At 32.1% G+C, this 20,954-nt stretch overlaps 1 protein-coding gene and 1 long non-coding RNA gene across 4 annotated transcripts; both read left to right on the top strand.

Moving 5' to 3' along the window:
* The first annotated feature begins 5,895 nt into the window (after window positions 1–5,895).
* Window positions 5,896–13,508, top strand: LOC114277395 (lignin-forming anionic peroxidase-like). The gene is made up of 4 exons (XM_082896421.1): window positions 5,896–6,075; window positions 11,960–12,151; window positions 12,348–12,513; window positions 12,938–13,508. The coding sequence occupies exons 1-4, from the start codon at window positions 5,896–5,898 to the stop codon at window positions 13,273–13,275; spliced, it is 876 nt and encodes a 291-aa protein (XP_082752547.1). The 3' UTR covers window positions 13,276–13,508.
* LOC114303549 (uncharacterized) lies at window positions 6,609–11,741 on the top strand. Of its 3 annotated transcripts, none has more exons than XR_014343592.1 (5): window positions 6,609–6,899; window positions 7,093–7,173; window positions 7,267–7,461; window positions 9,824–9,990; window positions 10,473–11,187. It is a non-coding gene; the product is annotated as an uncharacterized LOC114303549 (long non-coding RNA). The 3 variants fall into 3 exon arrangements; XR_014343593.1 differs by lacking the exon at window positions 10,473–11,187 and adding an exon at window positions 11,194–11,741 and having other exon boundaries at window positions 6,610–6,899; XR_014343591.1 differs by adding an exon at window positions 11,194–11,738 and having other exon boundaries at window positions 6,611–6,899; window positions 9,824–10,602.
* Window positions 13,509–20,954: the final 7,446 nt, after the last annotated feature.

Here is a 20,954-nt window from a genome sequence, read left to right as displayed (position 1 = left end):
CAACTGCGTGAGCAATATCCGACCTTGTACAAACCATGGCGTACATCAAAGAACCAACTGCTGAAGCATAAGGAACTTTCAACATCTCTTCTTTGTCTTTCTCACTTATAGGACATTGATTCGAACTAAGCTTGAAGTGACCCGCAAGTGGACAACCAACCGGCTTCGCTTTATCCATATTGAACCTCTCAAGAACTTTCTCAATGTAGCTTTCTTGAGACAACCAAATCAGCCCCTCTTTGCGATCACGAACAATTTTCATACCAAGAATTTGCTTTGCCGGTCCCAAATCTTTCATAGCAAAAGACTTACTCAACTCCAATTTCAACCTGTTTATCATAGTAGAATCTTGACCCACAATTAACATGTCATCAACATAAAGCAAAAGAATAATAAATTTACCATCTGGAAAATTTTTCACAAACACACAATGGTCCGAAGTGGTTTTAGAAAAACCATTATTCATCATGAAAGAGTCAAATTTTTTGTACCATTGCCGCGGGGCTTGCTTGAGACCATACAAACTTTTCTTCAATTTACAAACAAATTTCTCTTTCCCTTTTTCCACAAAGCCTTCCGGTTGCTCCATGTAAATTTCTTCTTCAAGGTCACCATGAAGAAATGCGGTCTTCACATCAAGTTGCTCAACTTCAAGGTTCATACTTGCAGCCATGCCAAGTACAACCCGAATAGAAGACATCTTTACAACCGGTGAGAAAATTTCATCAAAATCAATACCTTTCTTTTGCCCAAAGCCTTTCACAACAAGACGTGCCTTGTACCTCAGATTCTTGCCATCATTCTTCAATTTGAAAACCCACTTATTTTTCAGAATTTTCCTCCCCTTAGGCAACTTCACTAAATCATAAGTGTGATTTTCAACTAAGGAATTCATCTCCTCTTCCATGGCCTTTTTCCAATCGCCTTTCTTTGCATGCTCAATTGCTTCTTGGTAGCTCTCAGGCTCCCCTTGATCAGAAATCAACACAAATTCATTGGGAAGATACTTTCTTGAAGGTTGTCGGTCCCTTATAGATTTCCTCAACTCAAGTTGTGGTGACGGTACTTGAGTTGGATGTTCTTCCTCAATTTCTGGCTCAACTTCATTAGGATTAGCATCATCCTCCATATCTTCAATAGGTGGCTGCACATCTCCCCCATTTTCATCATCAACTGAAGATGAAGGAGATAGGTCCATGTCAATGAGATCACTAGTTTTTGGCTCCGGTTGATCACCTTTGCCAAAGTCTTCAATTGTTTGGTCTTCAAGAAACACAACATCACGGCTTCGAATGACTTTCTTGTCGACCGGATCCCACAATCTATACCCAAATTCATCACGCCCATAGCCAAGAAAAATACATTGTCTTGACTTGCTATCAAGCTTGGACCTCTCATCCTTTGGAATGTGAACAAAAGCTCGGCAACCAAACACTCTCAAGTGCTCATAAGATACATCTTTACCAGTCCAAACTCTTTCTGGAACATCACCATTCAAAGGATAGGAAGGAGACAAATTGATCACGTCAACCGCTGTCTTCAATGCCTCACCCCAAAAGGATCTTGGCAATTTAGCTTGTGAAAGCAAACACCTTGTTCTTTCCACAATGGTGCGGTTCATCCTCTCGGCAACTCCATTTTGTTGAGGAGTCTTCTTAACTATCTTTTGATGCCGAATACCTTGGCTACGACAATACTCATCAAATGGCCCAATGTATTCACCACCATTGTCTGATCGGATGCACTTCAATTTCTGCCCTGTTTCTCTTTCAACCATGGCCTGAAAATGCTTAAATACTTCTAGAACTTGATCTTTAGTTTTTAGTAGAAAAGCCCAAACTTTCCTTGAATAATCATCAATGAAAGTAACAAAATAAAGTGCACCACTATGTGTTCTAACTTTTAAAGGACCACAAACATCCGAATGAATCAACTCCAAAACATTTTCTTTTCTAGAAGCAACATTTTTATGAAAAGAAACTCTATGTTGTTTACCCGCCAAACAATGAACACAAGTTTTAAGATGTGTACCTTTCAAACCGGGTAGAAGCTCTTTCTTGAACAAAACTTGCAGCCCCTTTTCACTCATGTGGCCAAGCCGCTTGTGCCACAATTCGGTAGAAGTATCATCTTGAAGTGCATTGACAATACCTTTACAAATTTTTCCTTGCATCGAATAAAGTGTATGAGTCTTCTTACACTTAGCCACCACTAAGGAACCCTTTGTGAGCTTCCATATTCCATCACCAAATTTGTTGTTGAAGCCTTCATCATCTAGCTTCCCAGTAGAGATCAAATTGAGGCGAATGTCGGGAACATGCCTCACATCTTTAAGCAACAACTTGCAGCCCAAATTTGTTTCCAAGCAAACATCACCCATACCAATAATCTTGGACAAACCTTCATTACCCATTCGAACAGAACCATAATCTCCTTCGGTGTAGGTAGTGAAAAAATCAACTCGAGAAGTCACATGAAAAGAAGCACCGGAATCAATCACCCAATTGCTCTCTTGGCCCACAAAATTGATACAATCATCTTCACAAACGACCATGAGATCACCATTGGTAGTAACTGCCGTTGTGTCTTCTTGCTTCTTGTCCACACTTTTGTCACGCCTTTTCTCCTTATTCTTGAGCTTTCGGCATTCTCGCTTCATGTGCCCTTTCTCATGACAATAATAACACTCAACGTCTTTCTTTGAAAAAGAGCCATCTCTTGACTTGTCACGGCTTTAATCACGACCATGAGGAGTCTTACTTCTTCCCCTTGTTTTGCTTCGGCCTCTCACAACAAATGCTTCAGAATGAGAGGAACCCGCTGATTTTCTTCTTGTTTCTTCATTCAACAGGCTACTAGTGACTTGGCCCATTGTGACAACTCCATCGGGCGCCGAATTACTGACGGTCACAACCAAAGTCTCCCAACTTTCGGGCAAAGAACTAAGTAGCATCAAAGCCTGCAACTCATCATCAAAAACAATTTTCATAGAAGCAAGTTGGTTAACAATACTCTTTATTTCATTCAGATGTTCCGGAATAGGGCTGCCTTCTTTATATTTTAAATTAACCAACTTACGAAACAGAAAAGCTTTATTTGTGGCTGATTTCCTATCATAAAGGCCCTCTAATTTTTTCCATAAATCATGTGCTGAAGTTTCAGTAGCAACATGATGAAACACACTGTCATCAATCCATTGACGGATAACACCAACGGCTTTTCGATTAAGTCTATTCCATTCATCATCTTTCATACCCTCGGGTTTGCCAGAATCACCCTCAATGGGTCCATATAAATCTTTACAAAATAATAAGTCCTCCATTTTAGTTTTCCAAGTTACCCAATTGCTTCCATTGAAGCTAGACATACGACCCACATTCCCCTCCATTGATTTACACAAATAAATAGATCCAAATAAACCGTAAGCTCTGATACCAGTTGTTAGGGAAAATCAATGATTCCCCACAAGTAAATCAATCAATGGGAATAAAAATTAATGCGGAAAAATTAAATCAAAGGCAACACAAGAATTTTTACGTGGTTCCCTCAATGTGAGGTACGTCCACGGGATCGAAATCTGATTCCACTATCAACCAAATAAGTTCCAAACGATTACAAACGAGACACTAATGGTCTCACAAAACCACCCTTAGGTGAATTCCAAATAATCACAAATAAACAAAGAGGAAAGACCTCACCAAATTGATGAACCAAAATCTTCAGAACCAGAGTTGTAGAAGATCCAAAATAACGAACCAAATCAACCCACCAAATAATGATCAAACAAATCAACACCGAATTGATTAACCCGAAATCAATTAGCCGCGGCAGCACCAAATCAAAACTGTAGCTTCCCCAAAGCAAATTCCATCAAATTGATTAATACACTAAGCACACTCACCGAAAAAAGAATCGGTACTGCTACTCTCTGATTTTTTTCCCCAAAAAAAACTTAAGCCATATATATATTATATATGTTGTGAATCTTGGATTTTTATAATTAAATTCTAATTGTATCCAAATTGAATTGGGTCTTCTCAAATATAATATATAAAAATATATTATACCTAAACCAAGCCAAATTGAAACTCTTTTAATAGATCAATTGGGTCCCACACTCCAATAAGGAGGTATACCCAACAATTTTAGGGCATTAGAGGAAATAATTTGTATGAAAAATTATACTCTTCACCCTTTAATTTTCATTTAAATTCCACTTTGGTGTTTTATGTTTTAACTTTCAATTAAATGATGGAATGATGGGAGGACCGCATTAAAATACAGATTGAAGTCAAAATATTTAATTGTTTTAATTAAAAGGTAGGACCAAAGCAAAATCTAGGGAAAAGACTGAGGATGAGAGTGTAATTTAACCACCCAAAAAAAGAAAAAAGAAAAAAGTAGAACCTATCATATTCTATATGTATATGAGGTGAACAATTTTGATGAAATGGCTTGGCCACTTATAACATCTATCTAAACTTAATTTAATTATGTTATAAAATCCCACTATTCATCCTCTACACTTTCAAGAAAAATCTTACTTTAATTATTTTACCTTTAGTTGAGCTCTAAAAAAATAAAAAATAAAAATCACTTGTGCCACATATGTCAATTTTCCTTAACATTATAACGTTGTAAGTTGATTAAAAACATAAATAGATGACTATATCACAATTAAAAATAAAAAAGATGATATAAAAATTTGGTGAAAGTGTAATTAACATCAAGGAGTTTCACAATCACATTCTATTGTAAATATTAAACACAAGGAACAAATTCCAATCAATCAAAATCACAAGGGCAAAATTGCCACAAAAAGCAAATCACGGGGACCATTAGTGTAAATACTATTTTTTTCATGTTTTGTTTGTTATGCCCATGAAAAATGGGCACATGTGCAGCACATGGAAATTTTTTATCTTCTTGGTAATTATCAATTAGACTAATTTGAAAAAAATATATATTTATATAAAATCAAATAGTAAAATTATTACTATGGGCACCAAATTGGTAAAAGGGATAAACTACAAAACTAATTTGCACTTAATATTGTGTTACATTATTAAAAATTTGAGTATTGTAGTAGGTAAATATGTATTAATAAATGTATATTTTTCAAGGCATGTAGCCAATCAAGACCAGGTCATATTGCAACTATAGATTGAACATTGGCTACACGGTTTGGCAGATCCATTGCGTTGCATTGTATTGCCCCATAAATTGATACATGTCCCTTACACTTTCTCAATCATCTTCATTCCTAACATCTACATTTCTCTTACTTGCATTGCATTGCATTTTGACAATAATGACTTTTAAAGCTTCATTGAACCACTTCCATTGCATTGCATTGCATTGTATTGCCCTATAAATTGATACATGTCCCTTACACTTTCTCAATCATTTTCATTCCTAAAACCTACATCTCTTACTCACTTGCATTGCTTTGCATTGCATTTTGACAATAATGACTTTTAAAGCTTCATTGGGCCACTTCCATTGCATTGCATTGTATTGCCCTATAAATTGATACATGTCCTTTACGCTTTCTCAATCATCTTCATTCCTAAAATCTACATATCTCTTACTCACTTGCATTGCATTGCATTGCATTGCATTTTGACAATAATGACTTTTAAAGCTTCATTGAGCCACTTCCATTGCATTGCAGTGTATTGCCCTATAAATTGATACATGTCCCTTACACTTTCTCAATCATCTTCATTCCTAAAATCTACATATCTCTTGCTCACTTGCATTGCATTGCATTTTGAGCTTGTATTTGTATTGCCTTGTATTTCTAGGCTATCTATTAAATTACTAGAAATGAGTTCTTCACCAATGAATTTTTCTACCAAATTTTCTGCAACTATTGCTTCTTTCATGCTTCTCATGCTTTTGATTTTGAATTCGAACGCACCTTGTAATGCACAACTATCTTCGACCTTTTATGACCAAACATGTCCAAATGCACTGAGCGCTATTAGAACTTCTATTCAACAATCGATTTCGCTTGAGCGTCAAATGACTGCATCACTTATTCGCCTCCATTTCCACGATTGCTTTGTTAACCACTACGGTAAAATACACTATTAATCCCCAAAGTAGCATGTGCTTTGATACTTTAATTGCATAAATTTGATCTCCAATTTATCTAGTTTGTTGTAAATGATTCTCAACCACATAACCCTGCATCTATATATTTGTTCATATTTTGACAAAAATACCCCTACGTCCATTTTTGACAAAAACGATCATGATTATTTAAAACCTTGTCTATGTAATTTTGACCAAATTTGGATATGTCTTCTCACTACAACAAAAGTTGTCTACAACCACGTTTTTTAGACAACGTTTTTTGACCAACGCTGTGGAAGGCGTAAAGTTAAATTAAAAACACGCGTTATCCTCTTATAAGCACGCGTTACACTGTGCTCCGTCTTTATTTCTCTTTCCGTCTCTATCATTCTCTCTCTATCGTTTTCTCCGTCCGTCCTAGATCTAGGGTTTTCTCTCTCTCTCTCTCCTTGTGCTCCTTGAGAGATTCATCAGGTTCGATTTCGATTACTGGTTCAGTGCTAATTCTAAATCCATCGATTCTTGAATCGATTTGGTTAAAATTTCTTGACTATTTTTTGTTTTTCTTGATTCTGATTCTGATAATTTTACAGAGGAAGATGGACAGATTGAGTTGCACGAACGCGAGGTTACGAGACCGAGTAGTGAAAAAGGATCGAGATCATGGATCGGGATTGAGACAGGGATCGGGACCGAGACTGGTCGAATCAAAGCAAGAGGAGAAGACGAGATCATGAATACTAGGTTTCTGGTAATCGAGTTGTTATGGTAGCGAAGGGATTCTAATTTATGGATCAAAGGGCAAAGCTCCTCCTAAGGTTTGTCCTCTCGTCGCTACTGCCCCTCTGGTCTTGTCCTTTCTCTCTCTCTCAGATCTGATCTCAAACACGTGATTTACTATCTTCACGTATTTAAAAAGAGAAGGCATCATCTATTATTATCTATCTGTACTTATGTTAATACAATCAAGGGTGCTTTAATAATGCTGCTCTGCACTATACTCTTCTTCAGGCTGAGTGGATGGCCCTAGAAGTGCTCAGAAATGAACCTTCAGATGAAAAGTAGGTTGTTCTTTTTCATTTTTTTCCCTACGTAAATCATTTATGTTTTTAAATTTTTATTTATTTGTATATTTATCTTTGTGAATTGTTCACCAGTGCTGAATTATTACTGGATGCGATTCAGGTGTGATGTTTATAGTCTTGGTGTTATTTTATGGGAGCTCTGTACATTGCAGATGGGAGCTCTGTACATTGCAGCAGCCGTAGGGGGGAATGAACCCAATGCAAGTTGTCGGTGCGGTGGGTTTTCAGCATCATCGTCTTGACATTCCTGATGATATGGATCCTGTTATTGCAAATATTATTACGAAATGCTGGAGTAAATTCTGAATTTAAGCCTTCCACGCAATCTGTATTTTGATATATTGTGAAATTTCACCCCTCTAGTAATTCTGCTTGACTTGATTACTAATTAGAGAAAGAGTATATTGTTTTTCATTATTAGGGTAAATTGCACCACTGGTTCTTCTAATTTGAGTGAAATTTCACTTTAGTTCCTGGTGTTTTAATTTTATTAATTTAAACTTCACACTTTCAATTTCATTTCAAAGTCATCCCTCCATTAGTTGCCGTAATCATTTTGGATGGAAAGACAACACATGTGAAACTAGAGAAACTAAAGCAAAATTCAGAGTTTAGTTATTAGCATAAATTGTACCATTGATCCCTCTAATTCATAATTTATTTGTTAGGGTAAAATATACCATTCGTGCTTGGTCCCTTTAATTTGAGTGTAATTCACTTTGGTCCTTGTTTCAATTTCATCAATGTAAACCTAAAACTTTCAATTTCATTTTAATGTGGTCCTTTTGTTGGCTGCCATTAATATTTTGGATGGAAAAACGACAAGTGTTATTATTTCCTCTTAGTCTGTACCAGTGAGAGACTACTTTTGGAAGTTTGTCCCTATTATTTCTTTGTGAATACATGCTTCAGTTTTCTTCCTCCCTTATATATTAAAGGACCAAGAACACTATTACTGACTACCTATTCCAATAAAAATGGAAATAAGAAATTATAACTACTATAATTATATTGTAATTATGACCAAGACAGGTTATACTAAAATGCATGATTTTTTAAAATTGTTAGAATCATTACAATGAATTCAAGGAATCAAACTCAGAGATACTGGAAAGAATTTTTCCTTGCATGTGAGAAAGGCACTAAGAAGGAAATAGAATAGAACTAGGCATAACAGATTGATAAAAGAACCATTTCCCCCAAACTTTACAGTAACCTCTTCTTCACCATAGCTACGTACAACTATATTTGTATTATAGACAAATACAATTCCATGATAAGTGATCTTTCTGGAGGCTCCAACAAATGTAAGTATCTAAAATACTAAGACCATTCAAAGAATAAGAAATTTAATGATTGCCTAAAATTCCTGCAAGCTCAACAGAGCTGGCAAATTGAAGAGGCCAAATTTATTCACCTACTGAAGCATATAAAAGATGTAAGGAGGTATTCTTTTTTATCAGCAGTAACTGAGGTCTTCTTAGACAATTAGGCATCATATCAACAACATAAGATGCCACAATTGTCTGAACTGTGTACAGCATCAAAAATTAAAGGCATGTCAGGGTGGTGTACTAGAATCATCAAAAGAAGAAAAACAAGTTTTCTATTTTAATGACAGGCTAGCCTATGAAAACATAAGAAAATCTTCTCCATTCACCATACCTACATCTTAATGTATGAGGACAAGTTCATCAATGAAATAACCACATAAATTTTACCTTTATGATCAACAAATAAACTTGGACATATAGTCCTGTCCTGTATACTAATGATGGCTGTTCCTTCAAAAAAAGAAGAAAAAAACAAAAAAACAAAAACAAGACTAGAAGGTCCCACATTCACAACACCAGCTGAACTGAACATGCTAAATCCTCAACACGATGACAAGCTCGGCCATTATGTGATCTATGGGACCTATTGGAACCTTTTGATGCTTGATTGTAATATTTAAATTGTTCTTTTTCTTACTGGTTTTCTGTTTCATCAATTAAGCTGACTTGTGACTTTTTATTTTGTCCAAGGATCTTGTGACTTTTTGCATATTATTGTCCTTATGGTTTTGGTTCCACTTCCTGATATAATTTCTGGTATTTGCTGTGTGGTATCTTGGTTTCTTTTGTGAAGATAATTTTACTTGATTTTGGATTCATAGTTTGTGGTATCTTCTTCTTCTTCTTCTTTTAAAATTTTGAAATAAAGATAACAGTTAATTTTCAAAAACAAGAAAAACAAAATATAAAAAATGCTTGCTCTTGAGCTGGAGGGCTTTTGGTCTCTTGTTTGAACACAAATTATATAGTGCCAAATTGTCCTCATTTGTTCTGATACAATCAAGATTGTGAACCAACTCAACTCTGTCAAACTTCCTTTCATTTTTTTTTTTCTGCATTTTTACTTCCTTGCTTGGTTTTTTGGTGTATAAACAGTACTGTTCTTGATGTACTTCTCAACTCTGTCAAACGTCCTTTCATTTTTTTTCCTTGTGTTTCTATTTCCTATGTCATATGATCTTGGTCTTCAAGTTGAGAACATAAAAATCATTTGTAGTGTTTGATTGATATTTTTTAGCAAGCATGTCTCTTTAGTTTATTTATTTTTTACTCCCAATCATTTGCTTACTTATGTGTATATTTTGTTTTTGTGGATGATCACAGATGCGGACATTCTTTTTGTTACAACTGCGGATCTCCTCTAATAGCCCACTACTGTAGTAAATGTAAGCATCAAGTCCTCATAGATGCCAGCCTTTATGTATTCATGAAACTTCTGTTTTCAATCTGCTACAGGACATAGTGATGGAAGCAGCCATCTTAACAAATGTGTAAGATGCTCATCTTTAATGCAATTTTTTTAAAAACTTTTTAACGATTTGTTATGAATTCTTATTAAAGATTAGTGCTAGACACAAATTCTGATCTCTGTTGTAATCAACAAAACAAATTCAATTTGGATGAATCTTTGCTAACCTGATCACAAAATTTAAATTTATCAAGAACAAAAAAAAAAAAAAAAAGACTTATGTTTTAGATTTGAATGATGCAACTGGTTAGTTATGTCCTAAAAATTGTCACCAACCTCAGAATCACATTGTTTTGATCGTCGAACTTCTTCAATCTCCTGACCCAACATGCACGATCAAATGCATTTATTGTATTTATCGACATGTTTTGTTTTAGTCACTTTCGTGTCCGTCATTTGCTGAATCTTCCTGTTATTTGCTTACTGCAAAATACTAAAACACTGCTGCATATTTCAAAGAATCAAGAATCTTAGAGCAACACAATCAGTCTTTACCATTTTCAGATATGGCAGTGTCGTGGCCATAGGACTCAATGTTCACACAAGGCTGGCATTTTGTCTGGAGATGTTATCTGAAAATTGATGACACAAGTACAGAAACCATGGACATATATGATGCAGCAGAGTGCTTGCAGTGAGTTCTCTACTATGCTCATCACTTAGTTCTCCATGTTACATTTTTGTTCACCAAATATTATCTACAATCAATCAATGAGATCCTTTGCTGCATTGTGGTAGAATAGTGTACATTTGCCAGTTTTAAACTATTATTGAATTCTTTCTCTTAGGTTATCATGCATTGAGCCCTTATTTTAAAACTATATTGTCTGATTACTTATGCATACAATGAGATTGTGTATTTTTGCAGTTATAAATTTATTTATGTTAGATGTTTAGTGATGCTTTGTTGTGCTTGACATTGAGGGAAATGGGTTAATGATGGATAATGCATATATATATATATTAATTGCTAGGTTGCAAATGGGTTAGTGATAGATTTTGCAAATTTACTTACTGGGTTGCATGACGAATCATTTTTGTGCAATAGCACTTTTAAGATCATCATTTTTTAGTCTTTAATTGATAATGGCATGCTCAATGGCTGATATTTTTGGGTTGATAGTCAATGGTTGCTGTAAGAATCCAACTATCAAGTCTATTTTTTATCTGCCTCTAACTTCTTTCTAATCAGATTGAGTTTGTCTTTTTTTCCTTTTGATTACAGTAAAAAAGCTTTTATGATCTTGAGAATGACAAAGATTACAGTAAAAAGCTTTTATGATCTTGAGAATGACAAAGAATGGAAGGATGATTCAGGTATATATCATCATTTTGCTGAAGAGGATTGGATGACTAGAAGATGAAGTTATTTTCAAAGTTTGGAGGGCACACTCCATATATTTTTATTATTATTAAAATGTAAAAGTATTAGTAATTTTTATTTTTATTTTTTTTGTATTGATTTAACATATTGTGTTTTAAGGGTTTTTTTTTATTTATAAGTTGTGGAAAATTAAAAAATGGATATTGACTCACATTATGGTATATATTTTGAAAATGGTGATGGGTAATAGGTTTGCTTTGAACAAAATTAAAAGCATAATTAATTATGAATTTTTTTTAAAAAAAAAAAAAGAGAAAAGGTGGCGTTTTCGTAAAAACGTCGCAAAATATCGTCATGATTACGTCATAGTTAACCCTTCTAACGGACACTGTTAACCGAGGTTAAGAATCAGTGGCGCTTTAAAGAAACGTCGTCAAAAATCTTTAGTGGCGTTTTTAAATTGCCACAAAGATATGACGGCGGCCACATCTGCGACGAATTTAGTAAACGTTATTTTATATTTTTGCGGCGTTTTTTAGGCCTATTGCGGCGTTTTACAAACGCCGGTAAATATCAATTTTCCTGTAGTGTCTGTGCATTTTTTGTCCAAATTTAGTTTAGTTTGTCTACGGGTGTTGTATTAATTATAATGTTCTTGGCTTTAAAGGGTTGTGATGCATCAATCTTACTTGATGAATCGGCTACCCCTACGAGCGAGAGGAGTGCAGGGCCTAATAAGGGTTCCATAAAAGGTTATGAAGTGGTGGAAGCCGCTAAGTCTGCGGTGAAGAAAGTATGTCCAGGAGTTGTTTCTTGTGCAGACATACTTGCAGTAGCAGCACGTGATGCCTCCGTTTATGTAAGTAAATACTACACTAACTAACACAGACACACAAATTTTTTAAAAATTAATCTATTTTATTATATAGATATAGGTAAATACATTTCAAAATTAATTCCATTCCATGCCAATTCTTGGCTATTTACATTTAATTAAGAGAGTGTGAATATAAAACTTGTACTAATCTTTGTTTGGTTTTGTGTTAATCAATCAGGTGGGTGGACCGTCATGGACAGCGAAGCTTGGAAGAAGAGATTCTACAAAAGCAAGTCGTAGTTTAGCAGAGAGTGATCTTCCAAGTTTTACAAGTGGCCTTGGCCAACTTATCCCCAACTTTGCTAGGAAGGGTCTCAATGCAAGGGACATGGTTGCCTTGTCAGGTATTACAAAATGTTTAAACCTACTCTTCTTTATATAATAAAAAAAATTGTTGTAACCAAAAAAAATAAAATAAAATTGTGATAATTTATTTTGAAAAAAAAAAAATTGTTTATTATTACTACTTTTGGTACCCATTGCCTATAAGTGTTTCTAGCCACCCCCATCTTCTACCACCACCTCTTTTCGACAACCACCTTCAATTGTCAAAAATCACCTCTTGCTGACAACAACCTCCTTTGGCTACCACTCTCCAATGACAACTACTTCTAACCACCACCTTTGGAAGTTGACATCCACCTTTAACCATCTCCTCTAATTGCTGGCAACCACCTCTCATCATCCCTCTCTCTACTTTTCAAAATAAGTTTTATAAATTTCCGTTTGTGGACCAACAATAATTAAAAAGGTTTATTCAATATGTAGGATCACGCACCATCGGCCAAGCACAATGCTTCACATTTCGCAACCGGATATACGACAATGGGAGCAACATTGACGCCGGCTTTGCTAGCACCCTAAATAGCAATTTGGCACCTCTTGATTTGGTGACACCCAATTCTTATGACAACAACTACTTCAAAAACTTGATTCAGAAAAAGGGTCTGCTTCCAAGTGATCAAGTACTTTTCAATGGAGGATCAACGGACAATATTGTCTTGGAATATAGCAAAAACCCTTCAACCTTCAATTCTGATTTCGCGTTGGCCATGATCAAAATGGGAGATATTAAAAGTCTCTCACCGGACAAGATGGGGTCATAAGAAGGATTTGCAGTGCTTTAAATTAAGATTGGTTTGGAAAATGCTCTTTTATTAGATTTTTTTTATTTAATTTTGTCGGATGAAGTTATAAAAAATTTAATGCATGTGACAAATGTCAAAAAAATGGGTTTGGGCTTTTTGCTTTTTATTTCTTTCATTTTATTTCATTTTTGGGTGTTAGGTTTGCTCTTTGATAATTGTATATGAATTGGTGTTATTTCTTCAACCTGTGAATCAATAATTAATATATGGTCTGGTTTTGTTATGTTTGATTTCTAATCCAAATGAAAAAACAAAAAAAAAATACTAATATGATGAAAGTTGTTAAATTGTCTAATTTTTTGAAAGGACAAACAAAAATAAGAAGTCCAAAAATAAACATGGACTTTTTTTCTTTCTTTTTGTGTTAACACCCATCTCTCTCTCTCTCTCTCTCTCTCTCTCTCTCTCTCTCTCTCTCTCTCTTCCCCTTCCCACCCCATACTCTTATTTTTACTTTAGTTTGAAAACTTAAATAATTTTAAAATGTATTTAAATTTAGTTTGTTTATCTTTCGAGTCCTTTTAAAAGAGTTTTAATCAAGTCGAATTTAATTTGATTATCTATAATGCATATAACAGAAATGATATTTTACAACCATATATAAAGAGGACTAATAATCCCATGGAATGGGAGTGGAATTAGATAATCCTCATATAAAAAAGGATTAATCTAGTCAAACAAACATAGGACCACGAGTCCCTCAAATGATAAATTTTCAACTATGAACCCCCTAGATCCAATCCCCTTTACACACTAATTCCTCCAAAAAACACAACCAATTTCACGAACATTGATTATTTTAGCAACAAATATTCATGAAGACACAAATAAAACACACAAGATGATATTTGAATTTTCAGTAGAGAACTGTTTTTTTTTTTGGGGGGGGGGAGGCGGGGGAGAAGGAAAGAAAAAAAGTATGACAGGGCGACAAATTTGCCAATTCATTGTGATCAGATTATCTTTTGCAAAAAATATTTAGGGCGAGAGTTTGAGACCAGTAAAAATCGTTGTATTTTTTTAACTTTTTAAATTTTAGTTTATTCTTTTTAAAATTCGTATTATTTATTTATATTTCGTTTTAGTTTTCAAGTCCAACTAATATAGAAGGATCTTCAAAAATAAATAAATAAATAAATAATAATAATAATAAAAAGTTCAAAAAAAAAGCTAGAAAAAAGCTTATCTCAAAAACACCCTTAATTACCTGCTGACGCTAAAGTGTAAAGTAATACTGGCTAAAAGTGTTCATTTTCTCACAAAAAGTAAGTTCTTCAATTTTGGTAGCTGGATTTTGGCCACAAGCATGTTCTTGCCCAAAAAAGTTGACATCGTTTGATAATATTATTTTCTAATTTAAAAATTAAAAAATTACTAAAAAAAATTAAAAAAATCAATAAATTATACTAAAAAATTAAATATTCTCTTGTCTTCTTATTTTTTATACATCTTTTCATAAAAAATTAAAAAATCATCCCTAATAAGCCAAAAAACCAAAAAAGTTGACTTTTTAAATTTTAGCTTTTTTAGCCAAAAAATTCAAAAAAAAAATTAGAAAAGTCAAAAAGTCAACTTTTAACCAACTTTCCAAACACCTAATACTATTTTTTCTTTACGTTGTATTTTAGACAAAAAGTTTTAAAAAAATACTAAAACTCATGTTCCCAAACGAGACTTAATGAGGAATAAATTAGTCTCTAACTATACTACTTTTTTCTAATGATGGTACTACATACACCAACTATAATACTAATTAGTGTTATAATATTATTATTGACATAACCTATTACACAAATTATAAATATTTAAAATTTTTAAAATTATATTACATAATCTATTAATATATTAATTAATAAATTAATTGATACACATAGTATTATTGTTTTCCTAATAAGACTAGCTAGCCCCACGCACTTTGAGCATTGGGTCGCGTTACAGTTTTGATCCAAATACTTTTACGTGTAAATAGTCGCATTGCTCTTTCAATCCAAATGTTTTTAGGGTTATAATATGAGCTTCTTCTTGTGTATGTATTATTGTCTACTGGGTGAATATAATATATATATATATATACAGGGGCGGAGGGCCCAGGGGTCACGTGCCCCCGAATTTTGAATTTTTTTTTTTTTTTGTACAAATATAAAGGGAAAATTTTATATAAAAATATTTATAAAAATATTTTTTAGAGTAAAATGTCAATAATATTTTTAAAATTATAAGAACAATAAGAATTGTTTTGATTGAAAATAAAGAGATTGTGATATTATTATTTATGAAAATTTCAATATAATGGTGATCTGTATCACAATATATACAAATATAATTAATCTCAATGAAAATATAAAATTTATTGAATTATTAGTTACATTTAATATGTAAGGTTCATCCTCCATGTGTTTCTTTATTATTGGTTGGTAATATCACATGTCAATGATTGCGTGGTATAACTATTATATTGAATTTTATGTATATTTTGTATAAAAAATTACGTTATCATTATATAATTTATTTTAAAACTTTATATCCATGATTTTTTTTAATATTGTCCATGATACATTAATTATAAATAACATATTCACGTTGTTTGGTTTGAGTTTTCTAAAAACACTTTTCAAATAATTCAATGTTTTTGTTTTTTGTATTTTTTTGTTTTTATTAAATTTTTTTAATATTTTAAGCAATTTTTTTAATTTTTTGACACATTTAACATAAATATATTAAAAAAGTATAATTTTTGCAAAAAAATCTTTAAAAAATTCAGTAAATACCAAAAATATAAAAAAAATACAAAAAATAGTACATTTTCCTATTTTTATGTATTTATTAATTTTTTAAAATATTTTTTCACAAATATTTTATTTTTTTTAGATACATCATGCATCTAAAAAAGTAAAAAAAAAAATTCTTAAAATTTTAAAAATATTCACTAAAAACAAATAAAATACTATAAAAAATAAAAAACTTAATTTTAAAAAAAACTTAATTCAAAAAATTCAAACCAAACATACTGATTTTTTTTTTTTTAATCTTTCTCGAAGTCAATCGTAAAAATTTATGTGAAATATTTTTGTAAATATTTTCAATATTATAATTAAGAAGTGCCCCCTTTGATTTATTTTCTTGGCTGCGCCACTGTATATATATATATATATATATATGTAGAAATAATTTCTAATACATCCAGTAGAGAAATATGAAGATAGCTATGAGTTATTTGAATTTTTTTCTATTTTGTTTAATCTTATCTTTTTTAATTATATTGAATCCATTTTCTATTTGAAAATGAATCATTTATTTTCAAACTAACCCATTTACTATCTATTATTTGATTAACTAATTCTTTATATTGGAATGGGTAAAGAATCAGATTTAGGATTTGTAGTTCACCTTTAAGAAATTTTCTTAATTAGGAAGCGATTAACTATATTTTGTTTGGTTTGTGAAACATTGGTTGAAAATAATTCAGACAAATTGATTGGTATAAGTTCAAAATTAGTATTGTGATCCATAAAGTTTTAGGCCGTGATTCATCTTATTGTGTTTATTATTTTATGTGTGGTATGAAGATGTAAGGCCTTTTTTAAGTTATTTGAATTTCTTAATGGGAGGACTCCATAATTGTTTTGTTTAAACATAGTTCCCTCTCCTAATGTATTAAGGTTTACATATATGTGGATCAAAGGATTGTGAGTCCCATTAAAAGACAACGTAAAGATTAGAAAAATGAGAGGAAGAGTCGTGCTAGAGTTTTTCAATTGTGAAGATCATTATTTAATATCTCATGGCATTGGCGAGAATAAAAGTATGTATTTAAATCTATTAAAGTTGTTTAGTTTAATCAGATTATATATGATGTTTTAATTTGAAATTTTTATTAATAAATCTCATTTAGAAGTGTTTTAACCCAATAAGTCTATAAAAGAATTTTTTAACCCACTTAATCTTATGTATTTATATTTTTATTTCATATAGTCTTTTTTCTTGATCTAGACTATTTTGTTAGACTTTTATGCACTTTTATTTAATATTGATATTTAATGTTGGAGGGAGGAGAGAGAAAGGAAAGAACCAAGGCATAGAAAATTTTACACACAAATTAAATAACATTGATGTTATTATTTTATATTATTATATAATATGAATATATTTTGAATTGACAACACATTAAAAATAATATGAACATTCTCTCTCATCTGATGTGAATATGTTTTTAATTGACAACGCATTAAAAATAATATGAACATCATCTATCATCTGATGTAAACGTTCACAACACATTAAAAAGTCTCTCTCATCTAATGGTATGATATGAACATTCACAACATATGAACCTTTTTTATTTTTAATTGACAACACATTAAAAATAACGTTCATTATATTCTTAATTAACAATACATTCTTATTCACAACATGTGAACATTCTCTCTCATCTAATGTAGTGATGTAAATATTCACAATATATGAACCTTTTTATTTTTAATTGACAACACATTAAAAATAACGATCATTATATATTTAATTGACAACACATTCTTATTCACAACATGTAGTGATGTGAACATTCACAACATGTGAACATTCGCTCTTATCTAGTGTAGTGATGTAAACATTTACATTCGTATGTTTTAGTATGAATATTCACATCATGTAATTGACAGCACAATGACAAAAATTCATTTCAAGTTAAAGCTTATGGTTGTATAATTTAATGCAATGTTGATGTGAATCTTAACATCATCTTTATCACAACGTCATCTGGTGTGAACATTCACATTCACGTCATCTGATATAAACATTCACATTCACGTCATCAATAAAGAACCATGCTTAATTTTGTGTAATATATATCAACATTAAATAGTGGTGTGTAGTTAATGCATTTTTTGGAGTGAAGATATAATGACAATCAACATTAATAGGGACATGAGAGATTTAGGATATTTTGGTCTTCTTATCTCAAATAAGACCTAACGGAATAATTAAAAAGAATATGAGTTGGATGGAATAAAACTCTTAGAAGTGGGATTTATCAAAAAAAGCTCCCTTTTAATTTCTAGTATATAGATCCTATAAATCTTACATCATCTCCACATAGAATACTTGGTAAGTCGTTTCTCATACCAAAAATAAATCCTTACTAAGATTTTAATTTAATAGAATAGTGGTTTTGTTCGGGTATCGATTCATAGGGACTAAAAGACTAAGTTATTTAAATATTAAAAATCAATTCTTAATTAATTCGAATCAGATGAATATTTTGATTTTAATATAAAATTAACTAAAAATAATTATTAAACAAAAAGAAAGATAAAGGTCGAATTGAAATACTAATAGAAAATAATTTGGGATTTCGAATCCATCTCTAATCTCATAACAAGTAATTAATATATTAAACTCCAATAAATCAATGATTCGGATAATAGTGATATATCGTGGCTACAAGCCTCGATATCATCGTCAAGAGGATTAGTATAATCAAATCGTAGGCGCAAATAATCTTCGGTCGGCACAAACACTAAACTAGGGTTGTAGCATGACTCATCTCCCCTAAGCATGACTCGTCTCACAATTTATACATACAAGCAAGCAAAACAGTTGTCTAATCATGCATTCTCAATCATAGAAATCAAATACATAAATTGGATGAAACCATTTTTGAACAAAAGATCTTCAACAATCATACAATGATTATCCAAATCTAAAGAAAAATTAGAATCTAAATAAAAAATTACAAGTTACTTGATTAGGGTTTCATTTCAATCCCGAAGAAGAAGATTAGCTACTCATGGTTGAGATAGAAAACTTCTTCTCCTTGCCTCTCTCCACTTTCTTTAGAATTCCGAATAACTCTAATGATCAATAGCTTTCTCTATTTATAGACACAGAACACATCTAAATAATACCTAAGAGTCTAAAATTCTCCAAAATAAGAAGGAAATTCAAATAGAATTTTCTCAACTTTTTTGGCTCATCTTGCCGGCCCATTTTGACCTAGTAAATGTCAAAATTAAAGAATTCTTATTTCTCACAAAAGTGTAGCCCTTTAAGTTAGCTTTTCTAACTTTTCTTGATGCACCTTAATTCAATATCAAATGAGAGAGAGATATAAAATGCCGAATGTTGTGCAGGGTGACTTCTATAGTGGGATTGCAACAATTTTAACTTTTCTTTCTTCAAATCTCATGGGTTGGACTTTTATTGCTTGATTCATCTTCTAAGCCTTTAAACTTGGGTTGAGTCTTGTCTCTTGGGTTTCAAATACTTCAAATTAAGGTCAATTTTATCTCACAAGCCAAAATCACCTACACATATACAAACTCATTAAAAATTGTCAAGTAACAATAATTCAAAGACTAACAATTGTATTTTAGGGAGCCCAAATGTGTACATTTCGGTAACTATCACACCACCCAACTTAGACTTTGCTAGTCCTCAAGCAAAGAAAATAAGAAAACAAAATCAAAAGAAAATTAAAATTTAACTATATCTTCTTTTGTGGGATACATGATTGTATTTAACCTTTGCAGCAAACCTTTAAATCATAAGGTTACCACTAATGGATGAGTTGTAGTCTCATGAGGATTTTCAGAAATGCTACCCACAAACATCGAACATGTTGGTTACTATAACAAGAGATAGAATGCTCAACTTCAACTTTGAATTCAAATTGATACCTTATCAAGTAGTCAATACAGAATATCATGTAGTTAAAGGTTACAGTTATCATTCATGAATCAAGTTGCACAATGAAACACTTTAATTCCAAGCAATATTTCTCAAGTCCTATATACTTGCACTTAGTACAAAACCATCACATGCTCCCTTGGTGTAAAGTGAATATTCGCATAGAAATGCAACCCCCGAACTTAATTCTGAATACACATATCACTAATATGCCACAACTCATTGGACAACCTGTAAAACAATGCAACCAATGGTTTCAGTTTTTTATTTTTTATTTTTTTTTCCTTGTGGTTGTGCAATGCTTAGGTCCCTTAAGTTTTCTAATTAACCCATTTAGCAAATATTGGGTCAATGACTCCCAAATCAAATAGTTTTAGGGCACTAGCTGTGAAGACACCCCAACGGACTTAATAAATTGTGTTAAAAAGGTTACAAACCCAAACTAATCACTTGTTATTATTATTGCTCAAATCTCTTAAGCTTTCTACTCAATCCTTATAATAAGTGTTAGGCCAATAACTCTCAAACTAGTTAGCGTTAGGGCATTAACTATAGAGACAACTGGACGAGCGTAATAACTTGAATTGAAAAGGCTACAGATTCAAACAATTTTTATTTTTATTTATTTTTTTCATCAAGCCAAGGTCACTTATTTTACGGATCATCCAATTTATCACAAAATATCAACATGTATATTAGTATCAAGTTTCAGGATCCACTTATTGTGCTAATGTGCTCAAGTGATTTCAAGGTAAACAAATGATAAACTCTCTATTAAGGTGGAAAGGACTAATTTAGCATCACTTACCTCATAAGACAATTTAAAAGTTTAACTCAGTCAATGAATTCAAACTATAATCACAATCATTCAATATTCCACATCAACTATCTAGATAGGATAATCATTCGAATTCAAAAGTCGAAAGTACGACATATCTATCTCAACGTGAAAA

This window comes from Camellia sinensis, chromosome 11, assembly GCF_055761805.1.
Source record: "Camellia sinensis isolate YWXY chromosome 11, ASM5576180v1, whole genome shotgun sequence".
Taxonomy (NCBI): Eukaryota; Viridiplantae; Streptophyta; class Magnoliopsida; order Ericales; family Theaceae; genus Camellia; species Camellia sinensis.
Note: the sequence above shows the minus strand (reverse complement) of the source record. Positions and strands in the feature narration are given on the sequence as shown.